Source organism: Miniopterus natalensis, chromosome 9 (assembly GCF_054644295.1).
Source record: "Miniopterus natalensis isolate mMinNat1 chromosome 9, mMinNat1.hap1, whole genome shotgun sequence".
NCBI lineage: Eukaryota > Metazoa > Chordata > Mammalia > Chiroptera > Miniopteridae > Miniopterus > Miniopterus natalensis.
The window spans coordinates 33915203-33934108 of record NC_142089.1 but is presented as its reverse complement, the minus strand read 5'-3'; the positions used below and the strand labels follow the sequence as shown (position 1 = coordinate 33934108).

Here is an 18906-nt window from a genome sequence, read left to right as displayed (position 1 = left end):
ATGAAATGCTCCTGATTGAATCACACGAGACCAGGTCATGCCTCTATGATCTTTTTGCCAATGAGAAGGTAATTATTTTTTAAGTCAAACCTCAGTATTTTATGCTCTATCCTGTTCATCCCACAGTCACTTTCAAAATCGACAACAATCCCCTTTCATTGGTGTAAGGGACTGAATTGCTTTCCCGTCAAGCATTCATATGTTGAAATCCTGACCCCCAAAACCTCAGAATTTGACTGCATTTGGGTGGTAGAGTCATTACAGAGATATTTAAGTTAAAATGAGGTCATTGGGGAGGGTCATAATCCAATTAGAAGAGGAAAGTTGGACCCAGATACATACAGAGAGAGGACCATGTGAAGATGCAGAGAACATGGCCATCCACAAGCCAAGGAAACAGGCTTCAGAGAAAACAACCCTGCTGACACCTGATCTCAGACTTTCAGCCCCCCGAACTGTGAGAAAATTTCTGTTGCTTAAGCCACCTAGTATGTGGTACACTATTATGACAACCTGAGCAAATGAATACCATTAGTGTGAAAGAAAGCGGAATTTTAGAATCTCGTCCTAAGTGTGTATCTCCATGCACTTACAGGATTCTATCCTATTTGGTAGGTGGGCTGAGACATTAGGGCAGTTAAGCCATAATGAAGGAGAGCTGCAGGTCACAGCACCCTCCCCTGACCCTGAGTGGGCTGCAGCATGGCCGGGTCACTTTGTGATGGTTACTGCATCCCCTCACTCCCTCCCTTGTCTGTAAAGATCCAGTTCATCATATTGATTAGTTCCAGTTCAGTCAACACACAGTGAGAGGCTATGATGGGAAAGCTCTGACATCAGGGCTCAGGTGATAAAAGGGATGAATCAGGAGCAGCCTCTCTGCCTTCAAAGAGTTTACATTCAAGTTAAGGGACAAGATCCAAGACAAACACAAAAAGCCAGGGAACTGACAATACTGAGTGTCACTATGAGCTTGGCCCTGTGCTGGGGCCTGGAGAAGCAGAGATGGTGAGGAGTTCTTATCAGAGCAGAAGGACATTGTAACAGATGCCCCAGCCCTGTGGGACAAATGCTAGAAGGGTAGGACACACAAAGGACTCTGAGAGCAAAGCAGGAGGATGAAGCCAGCCTAGGCAGTGATGGGGGGAATGGGGTGTCAAAAAGAGCACAAGGAAGAGGTGCTGTGCAGATAAGTTGGTTAGCTCAGGCTGTCATAAAATACCGCAGAATGGGTGACTCTAAGATTAAACATTTATTTTCTCACAGTTCAGGAGGTTGGAGGTCCAAGGTCAAAGTGTTGTCAGGATTGGTTTCTGCTGAGGCCTCTTCCTGGTTGCAGATGTCCCCCTTCTTGCTCTGTCTTCACATGGCATCTTTTCTGCCCATTGTGAGAGAGATCTCTGGGGTCTCTTCTTCTTCTTATAAGGACGTGAGTCCTATTGGATTATGGCCCCACTCTATGGCCTCACTCAGCCTTAATTACTTCTCTTAAATGCGGTATCTCCAAATACAGCCACACAGAGGTTGGGGCTTCATCCTATGAATTTTAGGGGGACAAAATTCAGTTTATAACACTAGGTAAGAAGTTAGGCAGGTAAGAAACATGGAAAAGGACATTTCAGAAAGAAGGAATTAAATTTATTAAGTCTCAGAACAAAAGAGTGTGATGCATTCAAGGAATGGAACCTGAGCAGAAAGTAGATGATAAAGTTAGAATCAAGGTTGACTGAATCTCAATCAGGTAAGACACTGTGACCTGGGAGGTGTGAGTAAGCACTGGTTGGGCAGAGTCAAGCCCCTCTTCATGCCATCCCAAATCCATTTTCTTTGCACTGTGTCATTCTGCTAGCCTTGGTTATACCAGCAAGTACAGTACAAGCAGAATGTGAACAGGGTGCTGGGAAGGGCATCGGGTCAGAGAGGAGCCATTCTCTTGAGACATCAGGGAAGCACTCATGGAAGATGTGGCTTCTTAGAAGGGCCTTGGCAATGAAATTGGGGTGAGAGGAGTAAACAGTGGAGCGAGCAGGGGAGAAAGGAGAGGAGGGCTCTCAGGTAGAGACATAGAGGAGAAAACAAGGGTGTCATATAGGCAGAGCTTGGAAAGCACCCTGTTATGGACTGAATGTTGTGTCCCCCCAAATGGCATATGTTAAAGTCCTATTCCCTGCTGTGACAGTATTAGGAGGTGGGGCCTTCAGGAGGTGCTTAGATCGTAAGGGTGGTGCTCTCATGAATGGTATTAGTACCCTTATAAAGGAGACCCCACAGAGCCCACTAGCCCCTTCTGCCATGTGAGGATGCAACAAGACGTGAAAGAGAGCCCTCACCTGACCTTGATGACACTCTGATCTCAGACTTCCATCCTCCAGAACTGTGAGAAAGACATTTCTGTTGTTTGTAAGCCACCTCGGGTGAGGTATTTTGTTATAGCCCAATCGGACTAAGACACCACCTTAGGTGGACAGTGACAGCTGCCTCATAGGAAGCACTCCAGAGGAATCCTCCAAGAAGACCCTCTTCTGTCTCCAAGACTAGCATTCATGATTGAAGAGAAATCATTCCCTGTCCCCGAATGGCCAGAAGGCAGGGACTCACCCAGCGGCTGCCCTCTCTGATCCTGGAATCAGGTCATACAGGCTGCATTTGTCTTCAGGGATCCTGACGTCTTCACAGTTCTCCTCATCAGAGTTATCAGAGCAGTCCTGGTCTCCATTACACACAAGGTGACGCTTCAGGCAGCGACCTGAGAGAGGAGGCTGTGGTTGCTTCTAGAGCCTCCTGGACTCCTCCCTCTCCCTCGTGACCCACATCCATTGTCACCAAGTCCCTTCCGCCTCTGAATCGCCCCTCAGCCCTCTCCATCCTGTTGCATGCTTTTATTGTCCTCCCTGCCTCTGCCCTCCTTCCAGCCTCACTGTCTCCCACCTGCAGCCCCCAGCTCAGGCCCTGACCCAGGCTCCCTTCTAAAGTCTAGCCTCCACATTACTGCCCCAGTGCTCTTTCTAAAAGGGCCAATCTGGCCCTGTCACCCCCCTGACCTGCATCCTCCAGTGGCTCCCCATTCTTCTTCCAGTTACCTACATGGCCCATCCCCTGCCTCTCTTCCCAAAGGCCTGACCTTCAATTACTCTGAACTGATAGTAGGTCCTTAAAATCCCCATGCTTTGGCATGTTCTTTTTCCTAGAAACTATTTTCTAAGTCTAAGTTCAAGTATCATGTTGAAGCCAGCTCTGACTCCCCAAAGCAGATTTATGTGGCCCCTGCTAGAGAGTCCCATTGCAACATGTACTAATGCCCGTTCCCCTGGCTATCACACAGTATTGTCAGCAAGTCCTTGTAGATCTCTTTCCCAAAGAGACTAAGAAGTACCTTGAGGTCAGGCACATTATATTTTCATCTTATATCACCAGCAGGTAGCATACTGCCTGGCACATAATATGTGAACAATCAATATTTATTCAATAAAAGGACGAGCAAGTGAATTATATCTTTCTAAATGAATCAACAGATTTTCCTACAAACTTGCATCGAAATCACTTGGGCTGTTGGCTTGGCTTAAGATACAGATTACTAGGCCTCATCTTAACCCCACAGAATGACAATTTCTAAGGGAGAAGCTCGGGAGCCTGCCTTTTAACAAGCTCCCAGGGGAGTGTTTTACATGTTAAGTTTGACAAGCACATCAGGTATCCCGCTGGAATGCTACTCACCTGACTCTTTACACTGGAAATCCTGCCCACACTGCGCTTGCCGTACACAAGTTCTGGGTCTTTGACAGCTCATTTCATCCCAGACGTCACCGCTGCAGATTTTTCCCCCAAACCTGTTTGGCTGCAGCAGGCTCCGGTGTCGGTACTAAATCAGATTGTGAACCAGACACGTTCATTGTCTATCAATCAACCAGGAGTTGTGCAGGCAGGTCTCGCTCAACATAAGGAATAAACTGTCTAATGATTGAGAGCTGTCTTTTGAAGAGATCAATGTTCATAACAAGGGATGCTCAACCAGAGGTGGTACGATCGCCAGCTGGAATATTGAATAAGGCCTCCAAGCACAGACGAAAGGCCTGAACAACATATTTCTAGGGTCTTCCTACTTGCTAGAAAGAACCTCTTCCCCTGCTTCTTTAACCAGTTAGTTCCTATTTGTCTTTCAAGATTTGTGGTTCAGTTCCTCTGAAAGCCTTTGCTAACTAAGTAATGTATTCTACAGTCCCCCTTGCATTCCTCTCTCCCTAGATCTGGTCATGAAGTTATGATTGATTGCCCACTTGTTTGTTTACCTTTCTCACTAGTTTGGGAACAATTTGCACATGGGGGCAGGGGTGGGAAAGGAAGGACCATGTCTTAATTGGCTTTGTACACTTGACATACAATAGTCAGGTTCACAGGAGGCACTGTTAGAAGACATTGCTTTTCCTCTGCAGCATTTCTTTTGGTCTTGACATCCTCTCATATAGTTCAGTGGGGGTGAGCTTATCCCCTCAGTCACAGGGAGATCTGGGTATGAACCAGGCTGGGCAACCAGAGCACCATATCTCCAAGTTGCAATGATTGGCTCAGGGAATAGCTCATGGCTCAACCTTAGGGCAGTCAGAGTCCTCTCTGAGGATTTTCTTTCAGATCTATTGGGAAAGACCATTTCTTTTTATTGAAGTTGCTGGGAACTGTGGGCATCAAGTGGTCATCTTGCCTACTCTGTAGAAAGAGCCCATCCAAGAGATAGACAAAGAGAGCTCTAGGACATCATCTGAGGCCCTAGGTCCAGCTTTGGCTGCAGATAAATGAATACTTGTTGAAAGAAAGACAGAAAGGATAAAAATGCACACCAACCTCAGAGCCCTGTGGTTTCATGACACTGTAGGAGGAGAAAGCTGAACATTAGGGTATCTAGAGATATTTAGTTCCTTCCCCTGCCTTCAAGAAGCTAAGAGTCTAGTTGAGGAGATAAACTATATAACAATACAAAACAAGCTGTATGGAGAGCTCCATACAAAATGTTCAATAAGTCAATGTGTTACCCCGTATTTTCTGCTGAGTCTGACCTTGGATCAGATCTTTAGGCCCCTCCTGCAAGAATGTTAATAAGTAAGTATGAAGGCAATGATTTGAGTGGCAAGAGATATGGATTCCTGACTTGAATCTATTTCTTTTTTTTTTTTAATATGTTTTTATTGATTTCAAAGAAAGGAAGGGAGAGAGAGGGAGAGATGGAAATATCAATGATGAGAGAGAATCATCAATTAGCAGTCTCATCACACCCCCTACTGGAGATCAAGCCCACAATCAGGGCATGTGCCCTGACCTGGAATTGAACTGTAACCTCTTGGTTCATGGGTCAACACTCAACCACTGAGCAACACCAGCTGGGCGGATCTATTTCTTACTTGCTGTATAAAGTATCAGTGTTTGGTACTCTGTGCCTCAGTTTCCAAATGTGTAAAATGAGGTGGTTGACTTAGTTGACCTCACTAATACCAATTACTAAAGATTCTTTCCTGTGTCCTGCATTTGAAAAAGCCCAGGCATGAGAGTTAGGCCAACTTGGATTCAGATCCCAGATTCACTTACCAGCTGACACTGAGCAAGTTGCTTGCTCTGAGTTTCTGGTTTCTAATATGTGAAATGAATGTAATGACACCTTAACTTGAAAGGGTTTTGTGAGAACTAAGTGAGGAAATGTATGAGAAAGCACCTAGACCTGGGCGTGGCACATCATTGGTGCTCAATAAACAGAAGTGGTTTCCAAACCATCATCATCTTTATCAATGCAGCCTTTCCCCCATGACTTGGTGGGTGAGCATGAAGCAGAGCAGCCTTCTTGCCCACTTCTGCCTATTTAAGAGGCAGAGGTACCAAAAGAGACAAAGATCACACCTGTCCATTTGCCTTCCCTGCCTTTGATTAACAACAGCAGTAAGAGATTAGTGAACTCTGTCATTTATAGTTAGTGATCAGTTAGGAAATATGAGGATATTTTCATTTTCTACCTGGTATCTTGCTGCACAGTGCAGTAAATAAAGGAGTGCTCAGCATAGCAACATAGAGCCAATTCTTTTTTTTACTCTTTGAAAAGTTCATCAGAGTTTTGAGACCTGCACTTACCAGAATGCTGGTAATGATGCTGGTAGCTACCATGTATTGAGTGCTTAGCCAAGCACTTCACATCCTTTATCTCATTTAATCCTCACAAGTTTGGGCGGTTATGTACTATTATGAATACCGTTTTAAACTGGGTTGTAAATTCACTTTTACCATTTACCATGTATGTGTCACTGGGTAAATTATTAAACCTTTCTGCCCTCAGTCTTCTCATCTGGAAAATGAAAGGTATCCAAGAGTGTTGTCAAGATCAGTGATAATACATGTAAAGAAATGAGCACTTTGCCTGGTTGCTGGCATGCAGTCAGTAATCATAGTTCTCAGCCTCAGCATCATTCTTGTAGCCAACTGTTGGGCTACTCCAGAAGGATTTATGACTGAGCGGGAGTTGGATTGGGTGACCCCCCTAATGTTATTATTCTTCATACCGTTCAGGGAGAGGCCATAGAGTGAGGTGGTCAGGCACAAGAGCATTTTAGAGTCACACTGATCAAATTTTAAATGTAGGCTCTGCCACTTTCCTAATGGGTGACCCAAGCAAAGGGGGATGAAGGTACCTATCACATACAGGTGGCTGTGAAAGTCAAATAAGACAATTTATTTAAAGCATTAGCACAGTGTCTGGCATGTAGAAGTTGTTTAATAAATAGTGACTGTCCTTGCTGTTCTATCCTTCCTGTCATTCCTACACTGGGAACAATGGTACAAACATGAGGTGTGTTCCCACCGGCTCCCTGTTTTCTGGGTTGTTATCAAATAATGAAGACATTGTGTTGCAGAAAGGTTGGTGCAGGTGTTCCCCGAGGGGTGTCTTCGTGCTATAGCCTATGGTTTGTGTCATTAAGACATAATTTCCTTTTTCAGCCAGTAGATAGTGTTTCTTCCCAGAAATGCACATCTCTGTGATTTTGAGAGGAAGAAATATATTAATAAAAAGGAAACTAGAGTGTCTTTCACATCAATAACAGGATTTAATTATTTTAAGGATTACTTAAGGAGATCATTCAATTCTGATTTAACCTGGGAGTTATTCACCTGCGCTATATGCTATCTAAACAGCAACGTACAGGAAAAACACAGTTTGGGATACATAGTAGGTTGAATAATGGCCATGCAAAGAAATCAAGTCCTAACCCTTGAAATCTGTAAATGTTACTTCATTTGGAAAAAGGGTCTTTGCAAACATTATTAAGGGTTTTGAGATGAGATTATTCTGGATTATCTGGGTAGGCCCTAAATGCCATCACAGTGTCTTTATAAGAGGAAGGCAGAGGGAGATGTCACACAGACACACAAAGGAGACACGCAGAGGAAGAGGAGATCATGTGGCCACAGAGGCAGGGATTGCAGTGATGCAGCCACCGGAATCCAGAAAAGGCAGGGAACAGATTCTCCCCTGGAGCCTCCAGAGGGCGTGTGGCCCTGCTGACACCTTTGTTACAGACATCTAGTCTCCAGAATTGTGAGAAATTAATTTCTGTTGTTTGTTGCAATTTGTTACAGGTGACCCAGAGAACTCATACAGGATCTCAAAGCAAAATGAGCATTTGGGAGCCAGCCTAGGATTAAAACAGGGGTCATCTAGGATTCTTTGGCATATGTCGGAGACTGGAGAAGCAGAACAATGAAGTTCAGGCTTTGAAGTTGAATGAACTAGGTCTGAATTGTGTTTCCACCACGCTGTGCTTTTGAACAGCTCATCAGTCATTCATAGGCACTCACATCTAACTAAAGAGCGGGTCTGGAGTAAGGACCATCAGCCGACTCTGCAAAAGCTTGTGGAAGAGACAGGTGGGGCCTGAGTCAAACAGTGGGAGTGGGGTTGGAGAACCCAGGGCCCAGGTCGTAGTTATGAAAATAGCTAACGTGCCAGGTGCCATGGGAAGCACTGTGCAACCACTACTCGTTTAATGCTTATGATAGCTCCGTGGTACAAGCATGGTTACTACTCTCATGTATAGATAAGGAATCAAAGGCAGAGAGAGAATAAAACATATGCCCAAAGTAACACAGCAAATAAGATGCAAAGGCAGACTCTCACTGCAAAATCAGAGCTTGAGCATTTACATTTGACGGTAGTGTGCCAACTACACGAGGCTCAGGCAGTGGCGAGTGAGTGTGTGTGAGGCGGAAGCCTGGGTGCATCCCTCCCTGGGTGCACCCAGCAAAGGCCCGTGTTGTCTGTAGAGAGTTTAAAGCACTAATAAAACAAAATAGAAACTAGCCTGCATTTTATTTATCACCATGAGCCAGGGTTCTGAACAGAGTCAGAATTTTAATATCCCTTCCTGCCAGAATGGTGGTGAGAAGTGCTCCCAATATCCCCTTCCCTTAGTATACCACTGTGTTTACCCACCAGCGTGGACCACTCAAAAACGGGCGTTCAAGATAGACACACATCTATTTATTGGGTGTGTCATCCTTTTCAATCTATGAAAGTGGGATTCTCAGGAACCCCCTCTGTGGCATGCTTGGTTGATCTCAGCTTTCCATAGCTCATGGACAACTCAGCATTTTGCTACTAAGCCATTAGGCCCTCATTAAAAGGCAATAGATTGGCCATCAGGGATCTGTACCACTGTCCAACTAACTGCTTTTCTTTGTATAGGCCAAAATATCCACATCTTTGGCAGCCTCACCCAATAATGCCTTACAAACAAAATCAGGAGAGGCAAAAAAACAAAAAAGTTCTACCCTCCATGTGTCTATGGCTTCCAAGCACCTATTTCTAGACTCAGTTTCTCCCCAGGCCTCCAGATTTATAGACCTGGCTGCTTATCTCCATTTGAACACCCAGTACATAATTCAAATATTAAATGCCCCCAAATTGGTCATACATGTCTTACCTTTACGTCCTGGCATGGAACGCACTCTGTCCACTCCGACCAGTCCCCCAGCTGGCAGTTAACTGCTGTGGGGGTGAAACTCTCAGCAGCCCGACCCACTCTCCTAAAGAGAAGAAAGATCCCTGTTTCAATTTAAATATTTTTATTATGATAATTTTTATTTTTTTATTAAAAATTCAAAGAGGTCTTTTAATATAAAGACATGCTAATAATATGAAAGCAGGTGCTGATTTTTTCCCAGTTTTACTGAGGTATAATTAACAAAAATGATATATATTTAGGTATGCAATGTAATGGTTTGAGATATATATATATATATATATATATATATATATATATATATATACACACACACATACATACATTGTGAAATAATTCTCACAATGAAGCTAATTAACACATCCATTGCCTCACAGTTACCTTTTTTGGAGGGAGAGTGAACACTTAAAACCTACTCTTTTAGCAAATTTCAAGAATACAATACAGTATATATATTTTTTTATTGATTTCAGAGGGAGGAAGGGAGAGGAAGAAAGAGAAACATCAATGATGAGCGTCATTGATTGACTGCCTCCTGCACGCCCCCCACTGGGGATCGAGCCCACAGCCTAGGCATGTGCCCTGACTGGGAATCAAACAGTGACCTCCTGGTTCATAGGTTGATACTCAGCCACTGAGCCACACTGGCCAGGCTACAATGCAGTATTATTAACCACTGTCACCACGCTGTACATTGCATCCCCAGAATTTAATCATCCTATAACCAAAAGTTTGTCCTCTTTGACCAATCTCTCTCCATGTTTCCCCCTCCTCAGCCTTTGTAACCACCTATTATCACCTACTCTCTGGCTCTCTGAGTTCAACTTTTTTAGATGATAGATCATACAGTATTCTCTTTTTCTGTCTGGCTTTTTTCACTTAGTATAATGTCCTCCAGGTTCATCCATGTGGTCACAAATGGCAGGATTTCATTTTTTAAATGGCTGAGCATAGGCTGAATTTTCTAAGTTGTAAAGTTTGCCCATGGATTTGGGCATCTGGGTACCCATAGCAGCAGAACTCTTGGCAATGTCACAAGACAGTCCCTTCACCTTCAAGTCAACCTTCAAGTTATCTGGAGGTGAGAGTGGACACAGAGCAGGGAGAGGAGGGCAACGCCCACTGATGCTCAGTTATTCTTCCTTGGAAGGTTTGGGTCTAAGGGCACTTCCAACATATGAATGATTTTATCTTCTTAAGAATTTATATGCATATATGCACAACCCAAGGACACGGACAATGGTAGGGAGAGTGACTGGGGAGGGGGAAGGAACAGGGGGAAAGGGTCATTGGGGAGAAAAAGGGACATCTGTAATACTTTAAACAAAAATAAAAATTATTAAAAAAAAATAAAAAGAAAACCAAAAAAAAAAAAAAGAATTACATGTGCAAAATAAACTGGTGAACAAAACAGATCCAGAGACACTGAAACATGCAACAGACAGACATATCTCAGAGGGAAGGAGGGGAGGGGCCGAAGAGACTAATCTAAGAACTTATATGCATATATGCGTAGCCCATAGACAAACGATAGTGTGGGGAAGGCCTGGGGTGGGGGTGGGAAAGGGGGTAGCGTGGAGGCCAACGGTGGAGGAAAAATGAGAGACATCTGTAGTACTTTCAACAATAAAAATTAAACCTATTTTTTAAAAGAAGAATTACATGTGCTGTTTTTAAAACAAACTATATATGGCCTATTGCCATTTCTTTTTTTGCAATTTATTTTATTGCGGTAAAATACACATAATATAAAATTTACTATCTTAACCATTTTTAAGTGTACAGTTCAGTGCCATTAATTACATTCCCATTTTTCTGCCACCCTCACCACCATCCATCTCCAGAACTCTTTTCATCTCCCTGCATCAATTTTGAGATGAAAAGTCTAAGCAAAGGAAATAGCTGTGCATGTTTTCTTCTAGTCAATCACACTTTTAAGAAATGAAGAATGAAAATTCTATCGTGCTCTATTGCATGTAGTTTGATGCTAGAGGATTTATATAAAATCTCTCTTTTAATTCTATATGAATCTTATTTTTAGAGAGACGAGTACTGAGGGGGGCTAACAATTTTGAAGAGTCAGAGTAGCAAAAGGCCCAGTGGTTAAGAACATGGGATCTGGGGTGAGGAGACTGAGTTTGAATCTTAGCCACCAGCTGACTTTGAAAATTTGAGCAAGTTCTTGAACTTCTCTGAGCTACAGCTCTCACAACTGTAGAACTATGTTAAAAATAATATTACCTAATAAGGTTATTGAAAGCACATTAAAATGCTTATGAAGTGTTTATTAAAGGTTGGCTTTTATTATTACACACTAGAACATTACCTGGATTATCTCATTTAATCTCTATAGTGATCCTAGGAGGTAACTATTATCAGCCCTATTTTGCATATAAGAAAGTCAAGATTCCTAAAAGCTAAGTAACCCCTGAGGTCATAGCCCAAGGGTGACAGAGGTAGAATTTGAACTAGTTGGCTTGATGGCAAAACCCATTTTCTGTTCCTCGTGACGCTTGCCTGGCTCCAAGCCTGAGCTTCTTTCGTAGCATCACCACCTCTCCTGTAGCTTCAGAGCCTGGTCATCCCACTGCAAATATCTCTAATGTCTGGTCAGTAGAAAGCAGTTAGATTCTCATTTCTGCTTCTTCATTCAATCTGTTGCTTTATGTTGCTTTGGTTGAATTCTATGAAAAACATCCAGCCTCGTACATTCACGTGACTGAAAAAGTTATGCAATAGAGGAGTGTTTTAATAAATCTCTTCAGATAACTGTGAATGTTCTTCTTTGATACTACACCAAAACTTGACAAGGGAGTAATTCCTTAAATGTTAGTTGCAATTTGGAATCTGAAAGCATACCAATGAATTTTTTGTACCCTATTACATTAAAATCCATTGGTATATGTACATTTTTCTTTAAGATATATATATATTTTATTTGTTGATGAGAGAGAGAGAGAGAGACCTATTTGACATTCCATGTATTCCTGCATTCATTGGTTGATTCTTGTATGTGCCCCAACAGAGGATGAAACCTGTGACCTTGATGCAGTGGGATGATGCTCCAACCAACTGAGCTACCCGACCAGGGTGTTCCATGTACACTTTAAATGGATCCGATACCCATACATGATTTTTGTAACATTAGGCATTGGAAATTTGAAAAATAATGGTTCACTGATTATGCACATTTAAAAATATTCACACATGATTATATAATATGAAAAGCCAAATGTATTAAGATTGCTCATATCGAGCTCATAGTAGTAGATATGTTTTTCCAAAATTTTAATTTTTGCTTGAAAGCTCGAATTTTGTCATTGGTAACAATGATGTTGTTTGTTTCCTTGAAGTGATGATAGGCTCTCTTCATTTTTGAGAAAAATCTGTCTGCCAAATATCTAAGCCTGAATAACTAGTTTGACAGTTATCCTGTTGAATAAAAACAATGTTCCAGGAAAAAGGTGGCTACTTTTACTTACAACTCAAATGACTGCTTTTTCACAAGATAACCATCGGACTTCAGTGCAGTGAGAGTTCTTCATGCATTCTTCCCACTTTGGCACACAGGATATTTAAATAGCATGCGTTCAAAGATTGAGGCTTAACAAAATTAATAATTTTTACTGTTTCAAAAGGGACTTTCTTAAATAAAACTTAATCTCCTGTGAGTTTGGTCTTACTCCTTTGATTTGTACCAAGGCCCCAGTAATTTTACCTGTCATTACTTTTGCACCACCAGTGCAAATATAAACACAATGAAAAGGGCAAATGTCTTAGTATTACTGTGAAATTATTTTGAACTCATAGGACACCCTCTCCCAAAAAGATCTTAGGGACTCCCTGGGGTCTATAGACCACACTGTGAGAGAAACTTATCTATAAAGTGAGATTAGTATACATACAACACCACCCTTACTAGCCCTTCAAAGAAAACCAGTGCTCAGCTCACAATATTCATCTATATTCCAATATGTTTCATGGCTCTGGAAGACCTCTTCGTCCCGATCAATGAGCCGTCCAACACTCTGCCCTCTCAGTGGCTTCTTTTCCTCATGTCTGAGGAAAAGACCCCCTCCTGTTTTTATTTCCCTCTACAACTAGTTTTGATTCCATGGTTTATAATTTTAAAATCTTAATTATATCCTAAATTCTTGGACCCCACATTTCCCTTGACCACACCTGCCTGTAGAAGCCAATCCTGACTGATTCCAACCATCTATCTCTTTACTTGGTTAACTCTTAGATTTATTTCAATCTCATCATAAACATCGGTTCCTTAGGGAGACCTTGCTCACCACCCAGGATGTTTAGATACCTCCTTTCATATGATTTGGTCAAGCTCTGCTCATCTTCTCCACCCTTAATTGTCACACTTGTAATACTTGTATAATCTCTCTCTTCTCCACCAGATTGTAAGCTTTATGAAGGCAAGTGCTGTTCGTATATTTGCTACTAAAGTTCCAGCATCTATCATGGTGCAAGACCCAAGTAAAGTGCTCAGTAAATAAATATTTAGGAAAGGGAGAAAGAAGGAAAGGAAGAAAGGAGGAATAAAAAAGGGAAGGGAAGGGGAGGGGAGAGGAGAGAAATAATTTATGGGAAATAGAGTTGCATTGTTTCGAGATTTATTTGAATCTAATTTTCAGTTAGAATCTAATTAAATAATTCTGGTATCTAGACATTCAAATGGTTCAAGGTTTGGTTCATCTGTCATTTTGCCTATAGATTGTCCTAATAATAAAAGTTTGAAGCATAGAACCATGGAGAAAGACAAGGGTTCTAATCGTCAAGATATGGGAGAGGAGGTTTGGGAGCAGAATATGTCTCCAGTGTTAGTTTTGCATCTCACTGTAGAATTGTCAAGATAATGTCATTGTAAGCCCACAGAGACTGTATTATGATGTCAAAATGGAAGGAAACAGTATTAATGGATGGAAGCAAAAGCCTAGACAGAGCAGTGCTGTGTTGCTGTAGTTTTAAAAGCTTTGTGACATGATGTCTAGACAGAGGCTCACACAGTAATGCTATCACTGAAGCAAGAGTATGAAAGGTGCACAGGACCACTCGTTAAATCATAACAGGGCTCCAACCTTCCAGCCATTATCAACATTGTGACCGGCATCTTCATGTATCATTCCAATGAATTTTTAAATGTAGTTTGTTTTTTGCTGATTATAAAAGCAATGCATTCTGATTATAGAGAACATAGAAAAGATAATGAAAGAAAAAATTGCCCCAGTTCCTACCAACACTAATATGTTTTCATATTTCCTTTCACTCTTTATTTTCATAACACAGTTGAGGTCTTACTGAGTATTGCATTTTTAGATCCTGCTTTTCCGCTTGATATTGCAGCAGGAATGTAAACTACTTATGGCTATTCCATTCCCCTAACATCAAACAGCTGGACTATCATTGAGCCCCCAGTTTCTCTGTATTCTAAGTTATTTATTGAAGGTACGTAGACTGGGGATGGCTGACTTGCAGGATAGAAGTGATTTTAAAGCTTACGACGCATGGCCCAATAGCTCTCCAAAAGAATTGTATCAATTTTTCAATTACTTAAGGAACCATTAATAAACCTGTGGCGGAGGAAATCTTGGCAAATAGTTTTAAAGCATGTCCCAGGTACTGAAAATCTACTCAAGCAATAAGACATGTACTAGAGGGCACTGGGATTCAGTGTCCTTGATTCTAGTCCCTAGTTTGCTTGTACCTTGCTGTGCTACGATATTCAAGTTGATTTAACCACCTGGCTTTTAGTTTCTTCCTCTGTAGAATCACACAAGTCAATACAGAGCTATTACAGTGTTTCTCAAAGTGTGCTCTGCAGAGTACTAGTTCCAGAGAGATCGCCTGAGATGGAGGAGGCAGAGAGAAGGTCCCTGGTCAAATACATTTGGATAAATTGCACACACCATACTACTTTTGGAGATTGAAAATCCCCAGTGACATATTAAAGGCTCTGAGAAGTTCTGCGTTTTAATTTACTTAACCCAGCATTTACCCAATTTTTTGAATGCATGTCATTTTTTCAGGTAACATCTGAAAGACTATGTAACACATTTGAAGAAACACTGATATAACATAAAGGGGTTTAGAGTCCAACAAATATTAATTTAAATCCGTTTCTGCCACTTTCTGAACTTCAATTTTCTTATAGCTGAAAACCAGGGATAACAGAAACTTGTGAAACTGTTTTTGACATGGCGTGAAATCATGTACGTAAAGCCCTAAGCACAAGCTTCACACACACATTAGTTTCTTACCTCTAACCTTCTCTAGCCCACACTTGCTCATCACATCTCTCCATCGCTGTCAAAATGTACTGAGCGCCTACTCTCATAGGGCTGTGGACTGCTGGGATGCTTCCCACCCACCTCTTTAAATAGGGTGGCGTATTGGGCAAAGGGCATGAAACCTGAAGGGAACCTACAACTTGCAAGTCCAATGCTCGACCCCAGGTTCTGGCCACTTTAGCAGTTTAGACAACAAAATAATTAATTAGCTACCAGTCCTAACTAGCAGGTCAGAAGCCCCAGCCCTGATTATTGCCAGGGAGCCACCTACTACATTGGCTCAGCTTATAGTCAAAGCTGATTGTCACTAAATTATATAATCTTGAGCCAGTCCCATTCAGTTACATGGAATTATATCATGAAATGGAAGTGTTTTAAATTTGCCTTTGAAGGTGCTGATCTCCAGCAACCTCCCACTTGCTAAATCCAGTGGAAGGTTTTCTGGGTTGGTCTTACTTGCCCTCTGTTAACCATTGTTTCCTCCTTGAAATCTCTCCTCTCTTGGATTCCTTTTGCACCGCACTTCCCTGCTCCCTTCCTACCTCAGTGGTCAGTTCTCTTTCACTTCTCTAAAAACTGGAATTCCTCAGGGTACGGTCTTGCCTCTCTTCTTTGCTCCTGCTTGTCTCACTCTTGAGAAAGTGGGATCCATTTCCTGCGCTTCATGTACCATCCGCATTAATGCCTCCTAAATTGAGATCTTCAACTTGGACCACTCCTCCGAAACCCTGTCTTGCTTATCCGACTGCCCATTTTGTATCTCTATTAGGTGTCTGTCGGGCATGGCAGACATACTGGCTCCAAATATAAACTCTAAACATTCTTTTAACCTGCTCCTCCCTCAGTTTTACCTACATCAGTAGGTGGAACCACCATGACACGCAGTTGCTCAAGCCAGTTTGCCGCAGTGGACTTTCATTCTTCCCTTCCTCTAGCCCCCACATCCAGACCTTGGGAAATTTCTGACAATATCACCTTCAAAATGTCCCTCAAATATCTTGCCTCCCACCCATCTGTACTGGCCCTGTCCTAGTTTAAGGCACCATTCTCTCTCACCCAGATCATTGCTGTGGCCTCCAATGAGACCCCGCGCTTCACTTTCCTTCAATCCCTTCTTTGCACAGCCACAAGGACGACTTTTTAAAAATTACAAGTCAGATACTATCCCTCTTTTATAAGGCCACTCAGTACTTTTATCTGTTTGTTTTTTACTACACACAGACTGAAACCCAAATTCCTCATCAGGGTGCCTACGTCCTCTGTGATCCGGCCTCTGCCCCCCCTCACGCCCCTCCCAGCCCTCAGGTCCACGAACAGGACTAGCCCACAGCAGGGCCTTAGCTGCTGATCCCTCCACCCTCCCCTGTGTAACGTGGCTCCTCCTTACCCTCCTCCGCATCCCAGCTTAAATGCCACCCTGCAGAGAACCACCCCCCTCCTGCCTCTCTTCTGATTGCTCTAATATCCGTAACAGAGGGCCTGGTTGTTTCCTCCACAGTGTTTATCACCCATTCTACTGAAAGGTTTTGTTTACATGTTTATCGACTGGCTATGCTATACTGTAAATTCCTTGAAGGTAGGGACATTACCTGTTCAGTTCACCACGTGGTACCATACTTGGAATATTTAACAAAATCTTACCTGAACCCTAACATTGAAAACATATGATATACCTAGACATTTTAATGATACATTTACTTTTATGAGCTCATGTTTACCATTTGCTTACTATAAAGTCTTAAGAGAAAAATTGGATTTTTTGAGAAAAACATTTTAAAACAAACGTGATGATGTAAGGTTTTATTTGGTGGGAGGAAAGGAGTGCCACTGTTAAATTCTTTTAAAAGTTTAAAATCACTGACCAACCTCCAAGATCCATGCCCACTGGGACATTATGAATTGGTTCTAATTTTTGTCAACCATCCGAGAGAAGGTGAGTCCCCCAAAATGACAAGGACAATCACACGACACCACTGGCAACAGCTCACCGAGGACGAGGCTCTGTTCTACATACTTTTCATGCATTTAATCCTTCCTCTTACTTTCTTCCCACCTTATAGCTCAGAAGAGTTAAATAACTTGCCTGAGGTCACACATACAAAATGCCGGTGGCAGAATTTGAACCCAGGGTTACTTCCCGTAGTTTCCCGTTTCAGAGCCAGGGGCAGACGCACTGGCGTTAGGCACAGAGGCCTTGTGATTTTCTCCTCCAGTGCTTTGCAAAGTGTTTAATTGGCTCTCTTTCGCTTTGACTTCAAATTTGCCTCCTCACTGGTCTGTCTTATTTGATAAGTTCATCAAACATCAGGACTCTTTGTTCATTTGCAAAAAGTATTACAATGATAAGCTTTATAATTAAGAGTATCTCAGCAGAGGTTGCCTTTACCATGGTTCCCTCACCTTTATCTTCTAATTATTAGAGATGAATTTTCTGATTTTGTTCAAAATCGTATTTGCTTTAAATACAAGTTGCAAGTTAACCGGTTTATAAAAATGCCTTCCTCCCTTCTAAACTGTTACTTAAAGGAAATCTCTCTTCCTTTAACGTTTAAAAGCAATAATGATTTAAAATTGAATCATCCAACAAGAATTTGAGTAAAATAACTCTAATTACAATCTTCAATGTTTGGAAGATAGAGACTGCTTTAAAACTGTCCCAAAGGTGAAATAAAGAGCTGTTTAAGCACCACAAAATATTTAATGTTAAGATATAAAAAGCATGAGACCAGGTTAGAAAATTCAAGGAAATGGACTGGGCAAAATGCAATGTACATATGAAAATATCACTTCTATTCATTATCCCACAGCCAAAGGTAAGCTCGTTTCTCTGAAGTGACCCAGCGTCCCTACAGTCTCTTGCCTTCCCAAATGATTTTATGTATATTATCTAATTTCATTCTTCCTCAAATACTATGAATCAGATGTTCTTATGATTCACAAACAGATAAGCAGAGGTTAACTGTCCAACATTACTCAAGAGAACTGTGATTCATTAAGCTGAGTGTATTGTATATGCAGGATCTTATTTCATGTTCATGAACGCTTACAGAAGAGGCATTATTATTCTCATTTTACAGAGAGGTCAACTGAAGCTCGAAGGAAGGCAGGGAGTCCTCCAGGTTCCCCAGCTCCTGAGTACCAGAGCTGTGACTTGCACACTCTTTTCATTGTCCTCTAGTCCTCCACTGGACTAGTAAGAGCATGAAACGAGGTCACATTCCAACTCAACTAGCCTGTTACAAACATGGAAGTGCCTCAGTCCCCCACCGGGTGATCCCTACATGCAAATTCTGCAGAAGCATGTGGCTGACTCACCGGTTCACCGTCTCCTGTGTGGTTACCCACGGCTGACAAGTCGTTAAAGACAGGATGAAGAGAGCAACAGCGAACATCTCACCCGGAATCCACCAGCCTGGAGCACCTGGAAGGAATTAAAGATCTATCCAGGGAGTTGGAGTAAAAGATGTCTACAGGCCGGGACCCATAAGGTCTAAAGTTTGAAACTAACAGAACTCCCTTGATTACCACTCCGATGTCGTTAATTAGTTACTAGGGTATTGATTAGCCAAACACCCTAAAACCCCAGACACCAAAGGCCACTGTCCTTCAGACCT

General features: G+C 42.1%; 1 protein-coding gene across 1 annotated transcript in view; it reads right to left on the bottom strand.

The window, feature by feature from the left end:
- The window catches only part of C8A (complement C8 alpha chain), a 54815-nt gene extending 36131 nt beyond the window's left edge, over positions 1-18684 (bottom strand). The window contains exons 1-4 of the mRNA XM_016204525.2: positions 18608-18684; positions 8952-9054; positions 3715-3859; positions 2599-2746 (exon numbers count right to left, since the gene is read on the bottom strand). Of these exons, the coding sequence (XP_016060011.2) occupies positions 2599-2746; positions 3715-3859; positions 8952-9054; positions 18608-18684 (473 nt within the window). The remainder of the gene's footprint in view (positions 1-2598; positions 2747-3714; positions 3860-8951; positions 9055-18607) is intronic.
- Between the last annotated feature and the right edge of the window lie 222 nt (positions 18685-18906).